This window comes from Vanacampus margaritifer, chromosome 2, assembly GCF_051991255.1.
Source record: "Vanacampus margaritifer isolate UIUO_Vmar chromosome 2, RoL_Vmar_1.0, whole genome shotgun sequence".
In the NCBI taxonomy this organism is placed as follows: domain Eukaryota; kingdom Metazoa; phylum Chordata; class Actinopteri; order Syngnathiformes; family Syngnathidae; genus Vanacampus; species Vanacampus margaritifer.
Window position 1 is genome coordinate 15,463,281 of NC_135433.1, and position 20,908 is coordinate 15,484,188.

Sequence of the window (20,908 nt, forward strand, 5' to 3'; positions counted from 1 at the left end):
TACATGTATGCTTTATTGTTTTTATCGATCTATCTAAAAACGTGTCTCAACTTGTCAGTTTGGTTGGACTAGAATGATCTACTCAAAAAATGTTTTAGATATTTTATGTATTAGCCTGTTGTTGGGGTTACAAACGTGTATTAAATGTGTATTCCAGCCATGTGAAACAATTTGGTCAAGCTTAATAAAGCACGAATAAAACCGGAAACACATATCGGTCTTCAAAGTACATGCAGCTCCCCAAACAGACACTTGTCAACTATCGTTATAACGACAACTGTCCATTGAAACCTTTTGGAATCCCTGAAACTAATTATTGTCTGAGTTGTGGGCGTTTCGCATTTATTTTGAAGACCTCAAACGGATGTCGTCGCATTCGAGGCTCCAGTCGACGCGTCTCTCGCTGCCTACGTGCAGCCAGTCGAGGAGACAAGTTTCCACTACTTTTTCGCGACCCGGTCCCGGGAGCGAGAGACGACGGGCGACGATGCTCCCTCGCGGCGTGGCCACGGCGTTAGCGTGTCTAGCCTCGGTCCTCCTCTCGGCTCGGGCCCAGTACGAGAAGTACAGCTTCCGAAGCTTCCCCGCCAGCGAGCTGATGCCGCTGGACTCCACGTTTGACTACGCGATGCAGCAGTACACCGCGCGCAACTGGGCCGAGAGCGTCAAGTACCTGGAGCACAGCCTGCGGCTCCACCGGCTGCTGCGGGACAGCGAGGCGTTCTGCGGCCGCAACTGCAGCGCCGTGAGCCGGGCAGACGACGAGGACGACGGGCACCTCCGCGTCGTGCGACACATCCTCCTGAGGGCGGCATGTCTAAAGAAGTGCAAGGCCGACTTCCCCGTGTTTCAACTCGCGCACCCGCGCCGAGACCTCCTGGACAGCTTTGAGAAACGGACGCCGTATCGATACATACAGTACGCGTACTTCCAGGTGAGAACATATTGCGGAACAAAAGTTGTGTTCGAGACAGATTGCGGGGCGACCTCCTGCAGGGCATTTAATTGAGTTTGTGCCACGTCTCACCAAAACAATCCCCCACTGTTCTCCCGCTCGTCTGGTGGGCTGATGTGGCAAACCCCACCCACCACAACATTAGCTACACCTGCATATGTTACATTAGAAAACTCGAGGCAACACCAAACAAAAGTACATACCAGTGTGTATGTGTCTGATACTACAGTGGTACCTTGACTTACAAGTGACTCAACTTCAACTGAGTGTAATTTAATGATGCGGGTGTACCTAATAAAAAGCTTAGTGTGTTATTGCACTGGGGAGTACAACTGGGGCAATGTTTATAATTGTCTACCCCTCCCACAGCTGAACAACTTGGCGAAGGCTTTGTCGGCTGCCCACACCTACCTGAAGAAATCCCCCAAAGACCCCCAGCTTACCAAGAACATGGACTATTACAAGACACTGGTGGACGTTGACCCCTATCTCATCGACCACGAGGAGCAGCCATACGAGGTTCCCATGTGACATCATTCCGATTCTTGTCGTTTAAGCCTGCTTTTTTCGCCACTCACGAAAACGCAGCCTGAATTGTCAGTAAGTCAAAGTTGTGTGTGATGTGTTTAGAGTGTGTTTGTGAAGAGCGTGACGCTGTACAACAGTGGCGACTTCAGCGGCAGCGCTCGCCACATGGAGCAGGCCGTCACCTCCTACATGGACGTCTACGCCACCTGCGTGGCCGTCTGCGACGGATCATATGAGATCCTCGAGTTCAAGGACTTCTATCCAACGCTGGCGGGTGTGCGCACATACACGATGTACTCTTATGAATCAAGTTCCTGTAATGTGAAAATATATGTTTTGTAAATTTGACCAACCACGGGGAAGAGTTAAAAACCCGACTTGTTAAAAGTTTGACATGCGCAATGTTCTATGCAGCCCCACTAGTCTAAATATGGTATTCTGGTTAATATTGCGTTAGTGGAATATAAATTAAGCAGCAAAATCCAGCAGTATTATCAATATCTGAAGGCGGCCATTTTGCCACTTCCTGTCGACTGAAGATAACATCACAGCTGCTCAGATCTTCGGTAACAACCAATCACAGCCCAACCTTAGAAAACAGGTGAGCTGTGATTGGTCGTTGCCTAAACCCAGAGCAACTGTGATGTCATCTTCAGTCGACAGCAAGTGGCAAAATGGCCGCCACCCCTGAAATGGATAAAAACGGCTGGATATTGCTGCATAACTCATGTTCCACAAATGTAATATTAATCAGAATGCCATGTTTAGACTAGTGGGGTCACTTATAAAATATTATTGTCAAGAATTGTTTAAAGTTGACTTCTCCTTTAAAGCATTCATATGTGTTCTTTGGTGATTGGTTGTTGTTTATGTTCAGATCTGTACTTGGAGGCGCTGAGATGTAAGGTGGGCTGTGAGCAGCAGTTGACCCCCACCGTGGGGGGCTTCTCTGTGGACAAGTTTGTAGCCACCATGTACCACTACCTCCAGTTCTCATATTATAAACGTAAGACTCTCTCTGTCTGTCTGTCTCTCTCTCTTTCTCGCTCTCTCTCTCTTTCTCTCTATCTCTGTCTGTCTGTCTCTCTCTGTCGGTCTGTCTCTCTGTCTGTCTGTCTCTCTTTCTCTCTGTCTTTCTCTGTTTCTCTGTCTGTCTGTCTCTCTCTGTGTCTCTTTCTCTCTGTCTTTCTCTGTTTCTCTGTCTGTCTGTCTCTCTCTCTGTTGTGTGTAATACACGGCTATGATTATTCTCCGCCTTCCCTCCAGTAAACGACGTAAAGAGCGCCGCTCCGTGCGCCGCCAGCTACATGCTGTTCGACCCTGACGACCAGGTGATGCGTCAGAACGTGGAGTACTATCACTTCTATCGGGAACAGTGGGGCCTCGCCGACAACGATTTCCAGCCGCGGCCCGTAAGTCCCAAACGCTCGGGCGTCAACGCTAACACCGTGTTAGGGCGCTAATTAGAGAGCTTGGTTCCTTTTGCCAGCTGCACCGTCGTATAAAAGCTTGCTTGGTGCATTTTATTTGAATCGTAATGCCAGCTGTAAAGAAAAAGGCAAATTTGTCACTTGCTGTCGTAAAAAAAAAACACGTGTGGTTGCTGTTTGTGAGTTTTGTCTCCCCCTTCAGGAAACCTTTGTTATTACCATTTTTATATTTTATTTTTAATTCAAACAAAAGTGGATAATCAAGTGTATTTTGTTACACTAATTCAAAGTTGGTCAGCCAGACATTCATTTGTCCAAATTAGTCATTAAAATGTGATTTAAAAAAAATGACTTTGATATTATAAAGTATTTCATTTAATATAATAGTTTAGAGTATGTACTGTATATTATTTTTTGATGAATCATGAAGAATGCAAAATGCAGTGTTCTAATTATGTGATCAATTTGGCTCCCTCTTCAGGAGGCTTCCAGATACTTCAACCAGACCACCAAGCAGACGGGGATGCTGCAGTTTGCCATCAACTACCTGCAAACAGAAGACGAGGTACATACAGCACATGGACAAAACGATCATACATAATTATGTTGTATATGCCGTTGGTTTGTGGAGTGAGCTGTAAGGAGAAAAACGACTCCCAATGGGTTCTGCAATCCGTAGCGGAAGGGTGAGGGAGGGGCAAAGACAAAAAAGCATTACATTTTGAAAATGCATCTTCCCGTTGGATAGTCTACTTGCACGGCCGTTTAGAGTGCCTTGTTGTCAGTCATGAGTGTGCGCACGTCACAGGGAGAATGTGCAAAAGTAAGATTTTTTATTTATTTTTTTAAAGCTTGCATGTGGATATGGGCTTCGTGCTTTAGAGCGCCTCATTGTCACGGTGTAGAAAAGCACCACGACAACCCGGTTAATTAATTTAGCAATTTTATTCACGCAAACCACTAATTCACCAACAATCTTCCCATCTGCCAAAGTGAGTAGTTGTAACTTGAACAAAAATAGCAACAACAAAAAAAACATTTTTTTCCTATCAAATTTCACGCTGATTTAAGGAGCGCTCGTGGCGTTACGTCTATAAAAGGACGGATTATATAAAAAAAAAAGTGGCGAGTAGGCTGGATGGGCCGGATGTGGGGAGTGGAAAGTGAGGTTGTTTTCTGTCAGTGGCGTGTGGTATGTGGTCAGGAGGTGTGGACCGCAAGATGCCATAACTCTCAATTCCCACAATTCCAGGCTGACACAGACTAAGAGGAAAGCACAAGAAGAATCTAAAAATGTCTGCTTACTGTCCTCTGCCATTTTTTAAAGGGCGAGGTGAGTCCGGAAGCAGCGGCCGCCTCCCAGCGCTCCAAGCGTCCCGACGCAGAGTTCGAGGGGGTCGGGGACTACGAGGAGTCCCTCATGTCCCTGTGGTGGCAGGAACCCAAGACCAAGTGGGACATGGGCGAGGTGCCGGAGTGAACTTTGAACCTGAAGAGGAAAGGAGGAACTCATCATGTTGATCAAGATGAAAGATCGACATGTTTGCTCTTTGGCTGTCATCAGCCTTTATTAGCATATTTTATTTTTTTTCTACTTAGTTTGTGCCACACACCCTTGCAGGTTTATTTGGAACAAAAGCAGCTAATGATCCCAAAATGAAATTATGAACATGTTTTTCTATTTGATTGTACATCATCTGTATTGTTCAGTAATTTATTTTTTATTTTAAGGCTGACAGGAAAAAAACACCTTATATTTTCTCTATTGTCTTTTTGTGTCTTTCTTTCATTTTAGATACATACTTTTAAATCAAAATTTTTTTCAGAGGTTTTATTTTTACTAGCGTAGGGAGAGTATTTTTAAAACAATTTCATATTCCTTTCTTTATTCAGAATATTCATACTTTTTTATATATTATAAAGTATTTTATATTCTTACGTATTTTTTTACTCTGTGTGCTATAATTTTACATTTTGGGAAAATTTGCATTTTTTTCTTCTTTGAAAATGCTGTTTTTTTTGTTACCAGTGTTCATAGACCTTGTAAATATTGTGTTTGTTTTAAATTTTACATATCATTTTAGAGTATTACGTTATTGTAGAGAAGTCTTTTATTCTAAGAAATTATTTTTACTAGTACGACTACAAGTATTTTTTTTAAACTACCTGGATCAAACTACTTTACATTTCATATATTGAATGTTTAATGAATTTGATCTAATTGGTATATTATAATGAATACAGCAAAATATATGTCACTAAGGGAAAAAGGACGCCGCCTTAACAATAACATGAATATTTACTTATTCTTAATTTATACAAACTCAAACAGCAAGACAAGAGGCAAGTAGAGAATACGTTGAATTTATTTTATTTCTTTTCCTTTTCACTTGTCTCTCCATCCTCAAGGCTTTTTTTCCTTTTTTTTCTGTCTGAATTCAAAAAGTGTCTAAAAATATGGTCTTTTTTTCTCTTTTCAAATGATGATTGATAGCAGCTCTGCACAATACACTACACACGCTCTGTATTCCTAATATGTATATCACTAGTGGCTTCCACAGTGCAAAGCTCCAAACACATTCAAAAAGTGCACGTTCATGCACACTCACACTCGTGGCGGCGCACGGGAGGCCATGATGACATGATAAAAATTGTGTAAAGAAAGTATTGTCTTTCAAATTATTCACCCCTCTTAACAATATGGCACATTAACATTCAGCATAGCTTGCACATATTTACATAAACAGCTCGGTGGTGTTTTTATAAGAATTTAGTAGGAAATCACACACAAAAAGTGAAGCACTTTTGCATGCTCATAATTGAAAAAAAAAAAAAAGTCGTACGCATGACACCATGTGAGACTTTGGCGTCTCGGTTCACATTTAGCTTTTGCTTTGGCTTTTTTTTTTTTGTTTTTTTTGTTGATGCGCCAAATGAAAGAGCAGCTTCTGCAATTTTCTGCATCATATCTTTGCTTTTTTTTGTTGTTGTTGTGAATACTGAATTTTATGTTTTTTCCAGTATGTCTAAATATTAACAGTGGTTAACTCCTTTATATATTTGTATGGCAGTGGATACTATTAAAATGGTACTGAAAACAAAGCCTGTATAAGTTAGTAAAGGTTTTAAAGTGGTGCCTTGAGATTTGCCCACCCAAAAATATTGTAACATGTATTTTAAAAAATAGCACTCCATCATATTGTACAAACATACAGTAATAAGACAATTACATATAATCAAGAATAATTAAACCATTTTTCTCACGGGGCATCAATTACTGTAAACGATGCTCCGTTTGTTGGCCACCTGGGGGCAGTATAAGACAGACAGACATACAGATGGCGTTAGTGCTCATTGAGACGTTATTATGAATGCCACAATTTCTATGCAGTCTTTGACTCTTTGCAGAAAGCCATATTGCAGTATGGCCTGCCCTACCTAGTGGGATTCAAAACGATGTCTCAACTCCTCTCTGAATCATCAGTACAGCACTATTAGTTGGATAAACTATGTGACTGTGAGTACTCTTACTGTCAAGCAGCACGACAGAATGCTAAATAGCATTAGCATTCAGCCAGCAGTGCCTTTCTGGGCAATTGATTTTTTTTTTTAAAGTGTAATCTCTTGTTTCATTTCTAGTTTGCCAGTAAGATTCAACCCGAAGTGTTATGAAACAGCTTGACGCTTGTTTTTTGAAGAAGAAAAAAAAAATCATCTGAATGACAGCTTGTATCTATAAGTCTGGTATCTCAAAGCCACTGTGTAAAAAAAGCTATTAAATTAACCCTACACTAAACTTAGTGAAATACTTTTGTTATGAAATCCTACTAATGAGTGTTTCTAACAGAAAAAAAGGGCTTTTCCCAAACATCCGACATAATGACCCTGTTAACGTGACAATGGCAATTAATTACTAATAAAGCAAAATGGACTCAATTCATCAAACACAAACAAAGGAAAAGTCCCTGATGTTAGGTGACATTCTTCTTCATGTCGTTATTACATTGAAAAGTTGAAGGTCTCCGTAGTGTCGTGCGCACATTTCTCTTCTGTTCCTTTAAAAAACAACGAGTGTTTGCTTAAAATGTCCAAAGAGTAAAAAGGTGGTGAGCACAGACATGAGTCAGTGAAATGTATAGTCTGGCATTGACAACCAGATATACGCGCTGGTCCTGTCAAGTGATCCCAAAAACCAGAAGAAAAAAAACCTCCCACAATCCTTCAGTCTTCCTGAAACGGGTCCACTCGGACCCGTCGGTTGGCAGTCGGGATAAAAACGGTTGGTCGCTCCTCAAGTTCTTCTTTGGAAAACATGCTTGGACTTTTTTGGCTGCCCATTTGTTCCAGATGATCAAATCCAGGTCCAGCTCTGTTCCTGGGCTGTCTTGACCTAATCCAGATTCAGTCCAGATATGGTTCAGACTAGGCATGGGACGAATGTTGATTTCAATAACATTGCTGATTTCATTGTAGGCTCTCTTTCTCTCATTATCAGTGTGACTACGATGACTTTTCCTTTTGTTAAAAATGTTGGCTTTTGGTATTTTGTATTATATTTAATTCTATTTAGAAACGGCTAGTTGGTTTTTTTTCTTATCACGTTTACAAATGAGGATATGGAGCACGTTCAAGATAAAAAAAGGGGTTATTTTTGCACAAATATTTCAAAATAATACATTTTAGAGCTGCAATTCAATTACCGTCATAGTGTGAAACATCAATATATTTTCCTAACGGTTATCATACTGACAAAATGTGATACCGGCCCATGCCTAGTTCAGACCTCGTCCAGATTTGGTCAGGTCCAGTTCAGTTGAGCTCCGGTACGAATTCAATCAGGATTCAGTCCAAATAAGTCCAACACAGTCTAAATCTGGTCCTAGTCTAATCCCTGTATAGTACAGATCTGGTCCAGATTTCTTCAGGTTCAATCCAGACCAAATCCCAATCTAGTTCACATCCAGTACAGATATGTTGCTTGTACAATCTAGGTCTAGCCAAAATTCGGTCAATCCAGAGTAGCCTGGTCAGGTCCATTTCCATTTCAGATTTGGCCCAGGTCTAGTCCAGATTTGTTCCATGTGCGATTCAGGAACAGATCTAGCCCGGCTCTATGTCGTTGAAAGTCTCGATCCAGTCAATATCTGGTTCTGAACCAGTACACATCTCTTCCTTGTACAGTCTAGGTCCAGTCCAGCTGCAGCCCATGCTCACTCAAAAGTCGGTACAATCCAGAATGAGTCCAAAACAGATTGGGATCTGGTTCACGTCCATTCCAATTCCATATCCATCCCTCTAGCCAGCAACCCATCCAAATGCAGTCCCGAGCCAGTCGAGATCCAGTTCAAATCTAGTTCAAGTTTAGTCCAGTCCAATCCAGATATGGACCAGATCGAGTCTGGATCCAGTCCAGATATGATCCAGTCCAGGCTCTTAAAGTGGGAGGAAATGTGCGTGATCTCTTGAGGCTGTGGCAGGGAATGAACCTCTTTAGCATCTTTATCTTATTTATTTACATATCAAGCTCGTAAAAATATTTCATTAGAAGAAGTCTGTGGTCCAGGCAGGCAGTGAAGACGTCTTGGCTGATTTGCCCTTCGTCCTGACGTTGGAGGAAGACCCCGGTTTGTCTTGCACAGTAAAGAGGACAGAGGTGACACTGAAAGGAGGACTGGAGAGACGGGAACAGGAGTGGAAGACATTTTGTTGTTATTGTTCCCTTTTCTTTCTCCAACGTGGACAAGGACAGCGTGCGACCAAGAAGAAGACGAAGAAGGAGAAGAAGACAGGAAGTGGGCAAGACACAGAGACTGGTGATGGACATCTTATCCTCCACCAGATCTGAAAGACACATGGGAACATGATTATTCTCATTAAAGAAAGGGGACAAAACATTAGGGACAAGTTGTACCTTCCTCTCCGAATGTTTCTGCATCCACCAAGCATTTGACAAGGAGGAAAGAGAAAATGCATAAATGATAACGAGTCGTGTAAACGCGTGCATTCGTGCAGGCGGAATACAAAGTGACAAGTCACTTCCATGCTGGAGAATGAGGCAACAATTCATACGCTCTCACGACTTGCATAGCACAGTTGGGATACTTATTATCTACCATTACGTTACCTTACATTCGATTATTACAGTAGAACCTCGAAAGGAAGAGGAAAAATCCACCTCTAAAGTCACACAAAATTCCAGTTCAATGAGCACTGTTTTTTGGTTTGGTGACTACAAATTAACTCATTCACAGCTATAGGCGTTAAAAAATTAAATTAAAAAAAACTATTTTAATGAGTTTAACTTTTTTTTTTCTCCATTTTTGTTAACGGGTCTGAAAACCTAGAATTATTTTTGTACATTTAGAACAGACATAAAATTTGTGATTAATCGTGAGTTAACTAGTGATGTCATGCGATTAATTACGATTACAAATTTTAATCGCCTGATGCCCCTCATTTTTAAAAATCTTTTCTTTTTAAAACAAAAACAATGTTTTTTTTTATTTTAAGAAAAGATAATTAAAAATTAGGGGCGATTTTTAAACGTAATTAATTGCATGACTTCACAAGTTAACTCATGATTAATCACAAAATTTATATCTGTTCTAATACAAAAAAAAATCTAGGTTTTCATACTTTTGCTAACAAAAGTGGGAAAAAATGTTAAACTAATAGAAATAGTTCAAATTAATTTTTGACGTCTATAGCCGTCAATGGCAGTGAATGAGTTAAGGCATGAATATGGATTTTGATTAATAATAATAATAATAATAACAACAACCAAGAAACGTATTACTTCCATTACTAGTTTCCAAATGCCCGTTCGACCATCTTGTATTTGACTTTAGAGGTTCCACTGGCTTGACCAGTCGTGACATAACATGCAGAGCAGCAAGTAGACCCTCAGCCCTCCCACCCTGCCGGACAGCTCATGCACACATGCGCCACACTACACACACTTACCTCTGACCCTAAAAGGATTCCTTCAATAGTGTTTCTGATTCTTTTCAACCCATCGAGCTGCTGTAAATATTCAAGGGAGGCGGTCCTTTTAGGCCAGAGCGTCAACGGAGACAAGAAGCGAGAAGCATGCACAAGTGAGGACAGCATCAGGCCTAAGGGAAGAAGGGAGTGCTGCGGTGGTCCCTGGCAGACTAGAATCATCCTAAACCCTAAGAGTGTGTACGTTTAGGTGCAGGATGATGACTACAGCCCATACCCAGAACGAGCCCTGGCAAGCTTGTTGAGCAGCGTGGAAGCAGACAGGAAGGACAAACGCATGCCAGAACTCTTACTTAAATCCCCATCCTGTCCCCCCTAGGACTATAGCTGCCAGGAGAATAGCACCTGCGATGGAGCCTATTATGATATTGGTGCCACTGGGCCCTGCGCAGAGGAAGGAGGGGGAGGGAATGAGGAGGGAACACAACAACACCACTGGATAAAGTTAAAAACACGGCGTCAACGCATCAATTAAAGAGAGAGAGAGAGAGAAAGACGGAAAAGGGGGAAGATGGCGATGCATGAAAGGACACTTTAAAGGCGAGAACCACCTTCAATGGCAGAATTAATCAGATAGATAGAAATAATAATTTTCAAGTAAACAGCAGCTATAGATATAGATATTTAGATACAAGATGCTTCCTTGCATGCTGACAGCAATGCTAAGCTAATGTCCATGCTTTCCATTACCTATGATGGGACAGCTGCCACTGCCAACATGGCCGCCACGTGGCACATGTGTGAGCCTGTGCCAAAAGCGTCACAACCCAGGAATATGTGTACCATTCTCTGTGTATTTATTGCGCCAAAGTGCTGTTTACTAGCGCTGGATCTAACAGACTTTTTGGTTGGACTAGACACTATTTTTTAGGGGTGGGAATCTTTGAATGTCTCACGATTCAATTCGATTCCAATTTTTGGGTGTGCGATTTGATTCAGGATAGATTTTCGATTAAGAACGATTTTTGTTTCAAAATGATTTGATTGACGATGATTTTTGCTTCAATTTATAGATTTTCAAGGAATCGTAATGATCTAGTCTCCAGTCGGACTCGCTAATACTAATTAGCGCGCTACTCGCGGCACTTTTATCACTCAAAAGAACGTCTCCACGCTGCAATTTTTATTTTTTTTATTGGAATAACTTGATCGTGACTTTTTCCTTCTACTCTCTAATGTGGCTAGAACTTAACAGTGCATTAGATCGTGTGGAACCGCACTGCCCCTAAGTGGTCAAATCGGGTACAACATGAACAGCGCTCCCAATAAAGGCACACACAAACAAAGGGAAGACAGTATAAAATAATTTAAATAAAATCGATTTAGGGACATTAAAAATAGATTCTGAATTGTACTAAATGAGAATTAAAATAAAAAAAATCGATTCTTATGAGAATATTTTTGCCACACCCCTACTATTTTGTGTCCGATAAAGGGGAAGTCAAGTCAGAATTTTTCTTTACAATAATGTTCTATACACCCCAAATAGTCTAAATACGTAATTCTGATTAATATTGTGTTTGTGGAATGAGTTAACTTTTCATCCATCTCAGGGGCGGCCATTTTGCTACTTGCCGTTGATGTCATTTTTTCTAGTTGACATTGAGCAAGACGGATACAAACATGTGGATTTTGCTGCTTAATTCATATTCCACAAATGCACTATTAACCAGAATGCCATGTTTAGACTAGTTGGGGTGCATAGAACATTATTGTAAAGAAAATGTTTTGACATGACTTCCTTTAAGTTCAAATTAGCATTAGTCAACCACTTTGTGGCACACCCTGGCGACTACTGTTTTGTTTACAAACACGAAAAATGTTAATGAGAGGGCTGGTGACATGAAAGGAGGACAGAAAGCATAGAGAGATGCTGCGCACCTTTCTTTTCGGGGCCCGTCGGGACGGTGGGCTCGGGAATGGGATCAAAGACGCTGCAGTCTTTGCCAGTATAGTCTCTGTGACAGATGCACTTCACCTCGTTGCTACACGTCTGCAACAACAGGAGAGAGCAAATCATCTGTATTGACTACTTCTGTCTGCTCAGACAATATATGAATTCCACACAAGGTTGTTGTACCCCGTGGTCAGAACAGATGCGTCCCAAGTTGGACCCCGCGCAGCTGCTGAGGTTGAAGGCCGCCACCGGGAGGCAGCGTCGCTCCAAGCACATCATGTTGGGCCCGCAGGGGGTGCCATCCTCCACGTAGCCCAGGTCCGAGCCGTCCTCCAGCAGAGCGTGGCCGCCCCTAAAAGAAATGTACAGCACACGTTTTTCATATTCGCCCGCACTTGCCGGATCGGAACCCACTCGAGCGAAACTCACCGACAGTCTAGGTACTTGTTCTGGTGGTAGAGGGTGAAGCTTGTCACCTCGCCTTGAAGGTCCCCAAATTTGGGCTTTGTGCTGATGTTGGCGCAGAACAGGAAGCCGCACAAAACGTCCCTAAACATGACAACAACATACTGCACATTTATTGTCAATCTGTTGCTCTAAGGGGTTAAAGCAACGCAATGGAGATTCTTGAATTTGAATTGGAATTGGGGCGGGATGATCTGTAACAGAAATGATCGTATTTTGCTTGTATGTCGTTTACAAACGTTGCTTACTGGTACCCCCCGATTTTGTTTTTATGGTAATGACCCTCACTCACGGCTTGTTGCACTGAAGCCAGCCTTGGCCACCGGGACCCTGGCCGCAGTTCCCTTTGTCCGTCCCCTCGGCGTTGAGCTTCTCGTAGCAAAACCTGTCTGCTGAGTCTTTACAGATGAAAGGAAAATAAGAACAGTGGGATGAAATAAATTAGTCACATGCACACACGCAGGTTTGTTTTACTATCTTTGTGGTGCCATCTCATTGACATAATGCATTTCCTAGCCCCTCCTCCTAATCCCAACCATCAAAAATGATTGCCTATCCCTATTCCTTACCCTAACCTCAACCATAACCCAATTCAAACCTAAACTCTAAAGCCAAGTCTTGAACCTCAAAAAGAGGTCTAAACTTGTGGGGCCCAGCAAAATGGCCCCACAACTCTGTGAAATCCCGAAATGTTGGCCCCACACACACACACACACACACACATATATGTGTACTTATATAATTGTGAGGACATCCATAGACATAATGCATTTCCTAGCCCCTCCCCCTAACCCCAACCATCAAAAATGATTGCCTATCCCTATTCCTTACCCTAACCTCAACCATAACCCAATTCAAACCTAAACTCTAAAACCAAGCCTTGACCCTCAAAAAGAGGCCCAACATGGACGGGTGGGCCCCACAACTCTGTCAAATCCCGAAATGTTGGCCCCACTATGTAACACACACACAAACATAGTTAAATACTTACTGAATCCCCAGAGCGCCCTACACTGTCCGTCTCGAGTGCGACATCGCCCGCCATAACATCGGCCCTGAATGGACAAAATGAAGTGTTGAGTATATAGAACAACAAGTGGAGTTTGTAGTGGATTTGCATAAAGGCAGCACTTACTTGATTAGCTTCACACGTGTAGCCATCCAGCTTGTGGACGTTGTGAGGACACTGCAGGAGGGACGCACAAGCACTGTCAATCACAAGCCTTTTTAAAAAAAAAAAAAAAAAGTGTACTACTGTGCACACATGCTGATGATCAGGACACATTTCAACATTCCCACCCACCCAATTCCAATGACTCATGGATGTCCTCCAAAGTCAGTTGTAATAGAAGAATAATGCTACCTGGCTGGAGTCTCCAGTACAGGTCTCCGGGATGTCACAGTCATTGACAGCCTCTCGGCATACCACCCCTCTCAGCTCGTACTGAAACAACAAAACAGCTAAACCATTGTTTGTTGACGTTTCCAACAAATATCTGTCGTACACACCTTACAGCCGCTGCAGCACAGTCCATTGCTGCACATGGCGTCGTGGGTGAGTGTGCATTTCTTACAGCAGGCTCCTCCACTGCGGGCGCACTCCTACATACACGCACACACACATAATGTCGCTTGACTGTCTTCCTGCAAAGACAGGACATGGAATAACGTCACGTACGGAGATCGATACTCACCACCTGGGATCCACAATCGCACTCTTCACCAGGTTCCACAAAGCCATTGCCGCATTCTGGAGGGTCCAGGAGCTGACGGGACACACAAATAAGCAGCAATAGCAAAAACTCATTCAGCACAACAGAGCACCTTAATAAAGTTGTATTAGCAGTTCACAAATATTTCACTTGGACACTCAATGAACAAAAATAACAAGGAAAATAACACAATATTACAGTTTATAAATGCTAATAATATATTATATAATTGAATCCAATATTTAAAAAAAAATCAAAAGTTTTTTTGCGTTATGGTTATTTCATTGCAACTCCTTCTCATGGTGTGTGCTACTGGGAATCACAAACAAAGAAGACTTTCACAACTACTGTAAGTAACAGCAAGCTGCTGTAATACTGTATATATTTTTAAAAAAAATTCTGGTTGAAAGTAAATACAGCACAACATAAAACAAGTGGAAATATACTTCATCATTATGAAGAAATCACTTACTAAACAATTACTTATTGTGCTTTAACTTTACGTGAGGAGGGGAGAAGGACAACAGCTCTGAAAAAGAGATTCCTTCCAAAATTATTATTATTATTTTTTTTTAAATAAAAAACTAACAAACAAGGGAAATTTGTCTTTCTTGACATGTTAATGACACTACAGCAACTGCGTTTCGGGTTTTGGTGAGTTTACAGCCTTTAATTAGTCTTAATTAGACCTCAATGATGTCTAATTATGAGTTTTAAAAAAAATCAGCACATCTATGGCTCTGAGTAAAGCACAGAACCGATGATGGTTAAATAGCCCGAGACGCACAGTACAATCCATCTGCTCACCCATGCTGAGACGGTTCGCATAATGAAACAACTAGAGGCATTTTTTCAACCAAAATTTGGTCTGTAACTTGAGTTTGTAAAAAGGGTCATTCATAACTCGAGGTTCCACTGGATTTGTTCTTTTTCGCAGCGGATCAAGAAAATATGTCAATAAATACTGTCTGTCTACATGCGTTGTTGCACTGTTTGTGTTTAAATATCCATTGTTAAAGCTTTTTCCATCACCGTCACGGAGCTATTTATGAGCTCGTCTATGCCGTTTTGCAATATGTGTTTACATTAAGCTAGCAGTAGGCAGATTTAGGAGGTTATTTTTAATACACGATAGATAGATAGATAGATAGATAGATAGATAGATAGATAGATAGATAGATAGATAGATAGATAGATAGATAGATGGATAGATAGATAGATAGATAGATAGATAGATAGATAGATAGATAGATAGATAGATAGATAGATAGATAGATAGATAGATGGATAGATGATAGATAGATAGATAGATAGATAGATAGATGGATAGATGATAGATAGATAGATAGATAGATAGATAGATAGATAGATAGATAGATAGATAGATAGATAGATAGATAGATAGATAGATAGATAGATAGATAGATAGATAGATAGATAGATAGATAGATAGATAGATAGATTAGTCGGTCCTCTCACCTTGTTGGGCTTATTGAAGAGGCAGCTGCCGCCTCCCTGGAGCAAGAACTGGATGTACTCGTCCACGCTGCAGCGAGAGAACTTTCTGGGCAGATAGTATCTGCGTTAGAAAGCACACACCAAAAAAAAAAAAAAAGAAGAAGCAAGCATCAACAGCATTGTTAAACGAAAACAGTGCAAAGATAACATGGTGCCATTGTGGTGGGTGTTAATGGCGTTATACTACAATGTGACAGAAATGGAACCATCTGTAGTACTAATGTTACTCAAATTCATCAAAATGTGTATTGTGCCATCTGGTGCAATGTGCCAAACTCCTCTTTAGATTCACAAATATATATTTTTTTCTGCTCTGTACAACGTGCTAGTACGCTAATGTCTCTTTTGCTTATGCAGTAAAAAGTGGCAACAGGTGGCGCTGTAACCAATATGGGCATTTTAGGCAATCAGAAGTATGTAGACAGATAATAGAATATTTACAGGCATGTATTCTTTATCCACTGCATAGAAGGACTAACATTATTGCAGTTTACTGAGAATTCATTGTGTTTACAACTGTATTAGATGGCAAGGCAAACACACCAGAAGAAGCAACCCAATGTTCACTGAACTAAAGCCGCAAAATGAGTCAAAAACAGTTTGATTCTTTACATCCTACCCAGTGTCCTCCATAATGCAGCCCAGCCAGGTGTCAGGACACCTGCAGTCTCCTGTGGAACAGAAAAAACAAAAGGAGTTCAGGATTATGTGATGAAAACACGTACAGGTCAGCATTTCCAAGAAGCGTGCCAGCAGTAAGAGGAGTTAAGACTCACTCAGCTTCAGTGACGTCAGCTAAATAACGACACAAATTACCTTTTAACATTCATCTACAAACTCATTGTTCAGTGGCAGCAATGTTCCAAATGCAGGTGATAAAGCAACACAAGTCGAATTGCAAAAATGCTGGTGCTAGGATGTTCCTTCAAAAAAAAAAAAAAAAGGAAAAAAAAACTCAGCACCTATACATCACATCCTACCTGCAGAGTTGCGTACGTTGTTCCACCTCATCCCAATGTTTTGGCCCAGGCTCTGGCATAAAGTGATGGCCATGGCACCAACATTCCCAAACTGAAAAAGCAAAAAGTCAATCAATCAGTGTCAATCAAAACTGAGTCTTTTCATCTTTGCCAGGAAGTAGAATTAGTCCTTAAAGGGGAAGTCAACCCCCCAAAAATTCTTCACCATAATATGTTATACACTAGTCTAAATACGGTATTCTGGTTAACATTGTGTTAGTGAAATATGAGTTAAGCGGCAAACTCCAGCCGTTTTTATCAATATCAGGGGGCGGCCATTTTGCCAGCGCCTGAACGCTGAGCAACTGTGATGTCATCTTCAGTCGCCCCCTAAAATGGATAAAAACGGCTGAAATTTTGATTCCATAATTCATAGACCACAAATGTACACATAAACAGAATGTCATGTTTCAGCTAGTGAGGTCACATATAACATATTATTGTCAAGAAATGTTTAAGGTTCAATGTGTTCAATATACTGTAAATAAATAAAGTCCCTTCACCTCATTGATGCCCCCTCCCCTGGTCGACGAGCACACCCCTCCCGTGTATGCCGTCCCACTGCGGCCGCTCTGAAACGTGCGTCCTCTACCGAGGCGTGCAGCAGAAACACATTAAAAGCGTGACTACGGTGGCACCTGCACCAAAAAGTTGATCTACTCACGAGAAAAGTTGGACAACGTCACTCTGCTCGCGGATGTTGCCCCGCCTGTACTTCATAAAGTTCTGCAGCGTGGTCAGAGGGTCCTCCACCACCGGCACCATGTTCTTTGAGGTCCACGTCTCCATGGCGACCAGCACGATCCTCGTGTTCAACTGCTCCTTGTAGATCTGCAGTAAAAGAAAGAAAAAAAGGGTCTTCAAGATATGGACGCTGATCTTCTGCCAAACGGACAAAATTGCTGCAAAGTTCATTCTGTGGGGTTTTGGCAAGTAAGTAAGTAAGTGTGTTTGTGCAGTATGGAAGGATGCTAATCTGAACGACGTACCGCGTCCGCCATGTTGACCACCGCTTTGGCAAAATTTTTCGTTTGGCTGCCGGAGCGTCGCAGCTGTACAATCTGTGAGGAGACAAATCATGCACAAGATGGATGGAATGCCACTCACACTCACGCACACACGTGGCATGAGTGTATAAAAGAGGTATCTGACACCTTTCTTGTTGCCACGCTCCTGAATTGGTTATTTATAAACCATCTATCCCTTTTTTACAGCATTTGTCCTTCTTTAGAGTGGCGTGTGCCTTGCAGCCTAATCCATCTTACTTTGAGCAAGAGGCAGGTTACACCCTGGACTGGTTGCCAGTCAATCGCATGGCACATACTTTATAAAGATATGTGATTATGTCAACCCATCCCTGTCAGACAACCCATTAAACAGGACACATCCACCGGCTAAGAACACTTGCCATATCATTGTCGTTGACCACCATCAACTCGATATATTTGGTCTCGGTCTGCACGGAGGGTCTGCGGGCAAACCTCTTGGAGCGCCTCGGCGCCCCCTTTGGGTCTTCGCCACCGCCTCTGCCATCCCACACGTTGTCCTCTGTGCAGTCTTGGCACCCACGCGCACACACACGCAAACATTGCAGTTCATTATCAAATTCATTAGGAAAGTAATTAACACCTTATCTGCATTATTTGCAAAAAATCTGGATCACAGTCCAGAGAGGTTTTTTTTATGTGCAGCAATGGTGGCAAGGAAGCATAAAAAGGGAATGCACGTCGGTACGGTTGTTTTCGATTTTGACAAATCAAGCGCACTAAATGATCTTGCCAACCTGTGCAACGGGGGGTGAGCCTGAAATCTGACATCTTTTGGATCAGGTGGGCGCCAGTTTCCTACAACACAATGCAATCAAGTTACATTAGAACCCTGACCACCAAAATATAAATAAGTAAAAAGTACATGGATGGGACAAAAATAGCTTTACCCTTTTTAAAATATATTTTTAAGGCACCATAAAAATCATTTGCAATGACAGGTAGTAAGGAAGGAAGGAAGGAAGGAAGTGAGGGAGGATGAAGGAAGCAAGGGAGGATGAAGGAAGGAAGGGAGGGAGGATGAAGGAAGGAAGAGAGTATGAAGGAAGAAAGGAAGGAGGGAAGGGAGGAAAAAAGGAAGGAAGGGAGGAAAGAAGGAAGGAAGGAAGGAGGGAGAGAGGGAGGGAGGAAGGGAGGATGAAGGAAGAAAAGAAGGAAGCAAGGAAGGAAGGAAGGAAGGGAGGGAGGAAGGGAGGATGAAGAAAGGAAGGAAGGAAGGGAGAATGAAGGAAGAAAGGAAGGCTTAGGGTTAGGGTTAGGTGGGAGGAAGATGGAGGAAGGAAGGACGCAATGAAGAAAGGAAGTAAAGAAGGAAGGAAGGAAGGAAAGAACAAAGGGAAGAAGGAAGGAAGGAAAGACGAAAGAAGGAAGGAAGGTAGGAAAGACGAAAGGAAGGGAGGGAGGAAAGATGGAGGAAGAAAGGAAGGACGCAATGAAGAAAGGAAGTAAAGAAGGAAGGGAAGAAGGAAGGAAGGAAGGAAAGAACAAAGGGAAGAAGGAAGGAAGGAAAGAAAGAAGGAAGGAAAGACGAATGAAGGAAGGAAGGTAGGAAAGAAGAAAGGAAGGGAGGGAGGAAAGATGGAGGAAGGAAGGAAGGACGCAATGAAGAAAGGAAGTAAAGAAGGAAGGGAAGAAGAAAGGAAGGAAGGAAAGAACAAAGGGAAGAAGGAAGGAAGGAAAGAAAGAAGGAAGGAAAGACGAAGGAAGGAAGGTAGGAAAGAAGAAAGGAAGGAAGGGAGGAAAGATGGCGGAAGAAAGGAAGGACGCAATGAAGGAAAGACGAAGGAAGGAAGGTAGGAAAGAAGAAAGGAAGGAAGGGAGGAAAGATGGCGGAAGAAAGGAAGGACGCAATGAAGAAAGGAAGTAAAGAAGGAAGGGAAGAAGGAAGGAAGGAAGGAAGGAAAGAACAAAGGGAAGAAGGAAGGAAGGAAAGAAAGAAGGAAGGAAAGATGAAGGAAGGTAGGAAAGAAGAAAGGAAGGGAGGGAGGAAAGATGGAGGAAGGAAGGAAGGACGCAATGAAGAAAGGAAGTAAAGAAGGAAGGGAAGAAGGAAGGAAGGAAGGAAAGAACAAAGGGAAGAAGGAAGGAAGGAAGGAAAGGTGAAGGAAGGTAGGAAAGAAGGTAGGAAAGAAGAAAGGAAGGGAGGGAGGAAAGATGGAGGAAGAAAGGAAGGACAATGAAGAAAGGAAGTAAAGAAGGAAGGGAAGAAGGAAGGAAAGACAAAGGAAGGAAGGAAGGAAAGATGGAAGGGAGGGAGGCCGCCCTTGCATATAACCTTGACTGAAATACACTTTTACCTCATTGCTGTCATTGTGAAGAGGCTCAATCCCGTAAGTGAAGAGACCGTCTGAGAACATCCCACTTTGAAAAAAAAAAAGAAGCCCCCACAAAATGAATATGTTATAAAGTGCATAAAAGGTCAAAGCGTGGTGATGTGTGTGTGTTTGGCGGGGCGCTTACCACAGGCCATGGCAGGTGGAGAGGGCCGCCCAGGACACCGGCACACCTCGTAACTTTCCCTGGTAGTAGCAGTGCTCCCCTCCCTACAGACACACAAAAACAGGAAGGAGGTTTCACAAAACTTGTAACACACCCATTCTGCCACTTCACAGCTTGTCATGATAGGTCAGGTACGAGGTAAAAAAGAAAAAAGAAATCCCCCGTAGCGGAAGCGTTTGTGGCCTACTTGTGTCTTGTACTCGTCTCTGAATGACAAGTGAGGTGGAAGTCGAGCCTTCCTCGAAGGAGCTCTTCAATAAATCAACACAAAAGTCATTTGGTACGACCAGCACGTCACTAGTATTTGTCTTTCATGTGTTCAAAAAGTGTGAACCGAGAGAAACGTCACAATAATTGAAATTATTTTAGGTTGATTGGAAAATAATGAAATAAAAACAAATAATAAAATAAAAGGACAATACAAAGGTGTAAAAAAAGACAAACACAATTAAATACATATATAAAAAAATGTGATTAATAAAATTCATATACACTAATGAAATGTCGTTATACAGCATGTTATAAAATTAGATATAATTCATATTAAGACTGAATAAATAAATAATTGTAAATACATATATATCAAGGACTACAAAAAATAATATTTACTGTTAAGATGCTAAGTGAATTTGGACATTTTTAAATTAAACAAGGCACCAAATGATTAATCAATTACGAAAATTAATCATTGATTAATTTGGTAAATTAGTTGGTGAGTCAATTAATAGCTGTTAGATTAGGCCTCTTAATAATTAGATAGGTGACTTAAATTAGGCTGTTACATCGCTGTGACCTGTCCTGGCTTGACATCTATCTGCAATCTGGCGCACTTATCCA

The 20,908-nt window shown here is 41.8% G+C and overlaps 2 protein-coding genes across 4 annotated transcripts in view; one reads left to right on the forward strand and one right to left on the reverse strand.

The window, feature by feature from the left end:
* Window positions 1-367: 367 nt before the first annotated feature.
* On the forward strand, window positions 368-4,674 carry p3h4 (prolyl 3-hydroxylase family member 4 (inactive)). Its single transcript, XM_077559301.1, has 7 exons — window positions 368-934; window positions 1,325-1,474; window positions 1,586-1,757; window positions 2,361-2,489; window positions 2,750-2,895; window positions 3,395-3,478; window positions 4,241-4,674. Exons 1-7 carry the CDS (start codon window positions 488-490, stop codon window positions 4,391-4,393), a joined length of 1,281 nt encoding a protein of 426 aa, XP_077415427.1. The 5' UTR covers window positions 368-487; the 3' UTR covers window positions 4,394-4,674.
* A 587-nt stretch (window positions 4,675-5,261) lies between these two features.
* The window catches only part of LOC144044715 (disintegrin and metalloproteinase domain-containing protein 11-like), a 31,328-nt gene continuing 15,681 nt past the window's right edge, over window positions 5,262-20,908 (reverse strand). Inside the window, exons 5-26 of one of the 3 annotated variants that reach the window (XR_013291342.1) lie at window positions 20,033-20,115; window positions 19,870-19,933; window positions 18,310-18,370; window positions 17,935-18,083; window positions 17,516-17,587; window positions 17,191-17,357; window positions 17,030-17,114; window positions 16,488-16,578; window positions 16,127-16,178; window positions 15,469-15,568; window positions 13,972-14,043; window positions 13,787-13,879; window positions 13,641-13,721; window positions 13,413-13,463; window positions 13,269-13,332; window positions 12,570-12,675; window positions 12,242-12,361; window positions 11,996-12,164; window positions 11,797-11,908; window positions 10,133-10,299; window positions 8,825-8,842; window positions 5,262-8,754 (exon numbers count right to left, since the gene is read on the reverse strand). Coding sequence is in view for 1 of the 3 variants with exons in the window: in XM_077559298.1 (XP_077415424.1) it covers window positions 8,739-8,754; window positions 8,825-8,842; window positions 10,209-10,299; window positions 11,797-11,908; window positions 11,996-12,164; window positions 12,242-12,361; window positions 12,570-12,675; window positions 13,269-13,332; window positions 13,413-13,463; window positions 13,641-13,721; window positions 13,787-13,879; window positions 13,972-14,043; window positions 15,469-15,568; window positions 16,127-16,178; window positions 16,488-16,578; window positions 17,030-17,114; window positions 17,191-17,357; window positions 17,516-17,587; window positions 17,935-18,083; window positions 18,310-18,370; window positions 19,870-19,933; window positions 20,033-20,115 (1,917 nt within the window). In the remaining 2 variants the exon portion in view is untranslated. Of the gene's footprint in view, window positions 8,755-8,824; window positions 8,843-9,876; window positions 10,300-11,796; window positions 11,909-11,995; window positions 12,165-12,241; window positions 12,362-12,569; window positions 12,676-13,268; window positions 13,333-13,412; window positions 13,464-13,640; window positions 13,722-13,786; window positions 13,880-13,971; window positions 14,044-15,468; window positions 15,569-16,126; window positions 16,179-16,487; window positions 16,579-17,029; window positions 17,115-17,190; window positions 17,358-17,515; window positions 17,588-17,934; window positions 18,084-18,309; window positions 18,371-19,869; window positions 19,934-20,032; window positions 20,116-20,908 lie in introns of all 3 variants that reach the window. The other 2 variants (XR_013291341.1, XM_077559298.1) reach the window with 2 other exon arrangements.

Coding starts and splice junctions, on each gene's coding strand:
- p3h4 (XM_077559301.1), top strand. CDS start 488: ATGCTCCCTCGCGGCGTGGCCACGGCGTTAGCGTGTCTAGCCTCGGTC. Junction 1,475..1,585: donor ACGAGGAGCAGCCATACGAG/GTTCCCATGTGA, acceptor TGATGTGTTTAG/AGTGTGTTTGTGAAGAGCGT. Junction 3,479..4,240: donor ACCTGCAAACAGAAGACGAG/GTACATACAGCA, acceptor CATTTTTTAAAG/GGCGAGGTGAGTCCGGAAGC.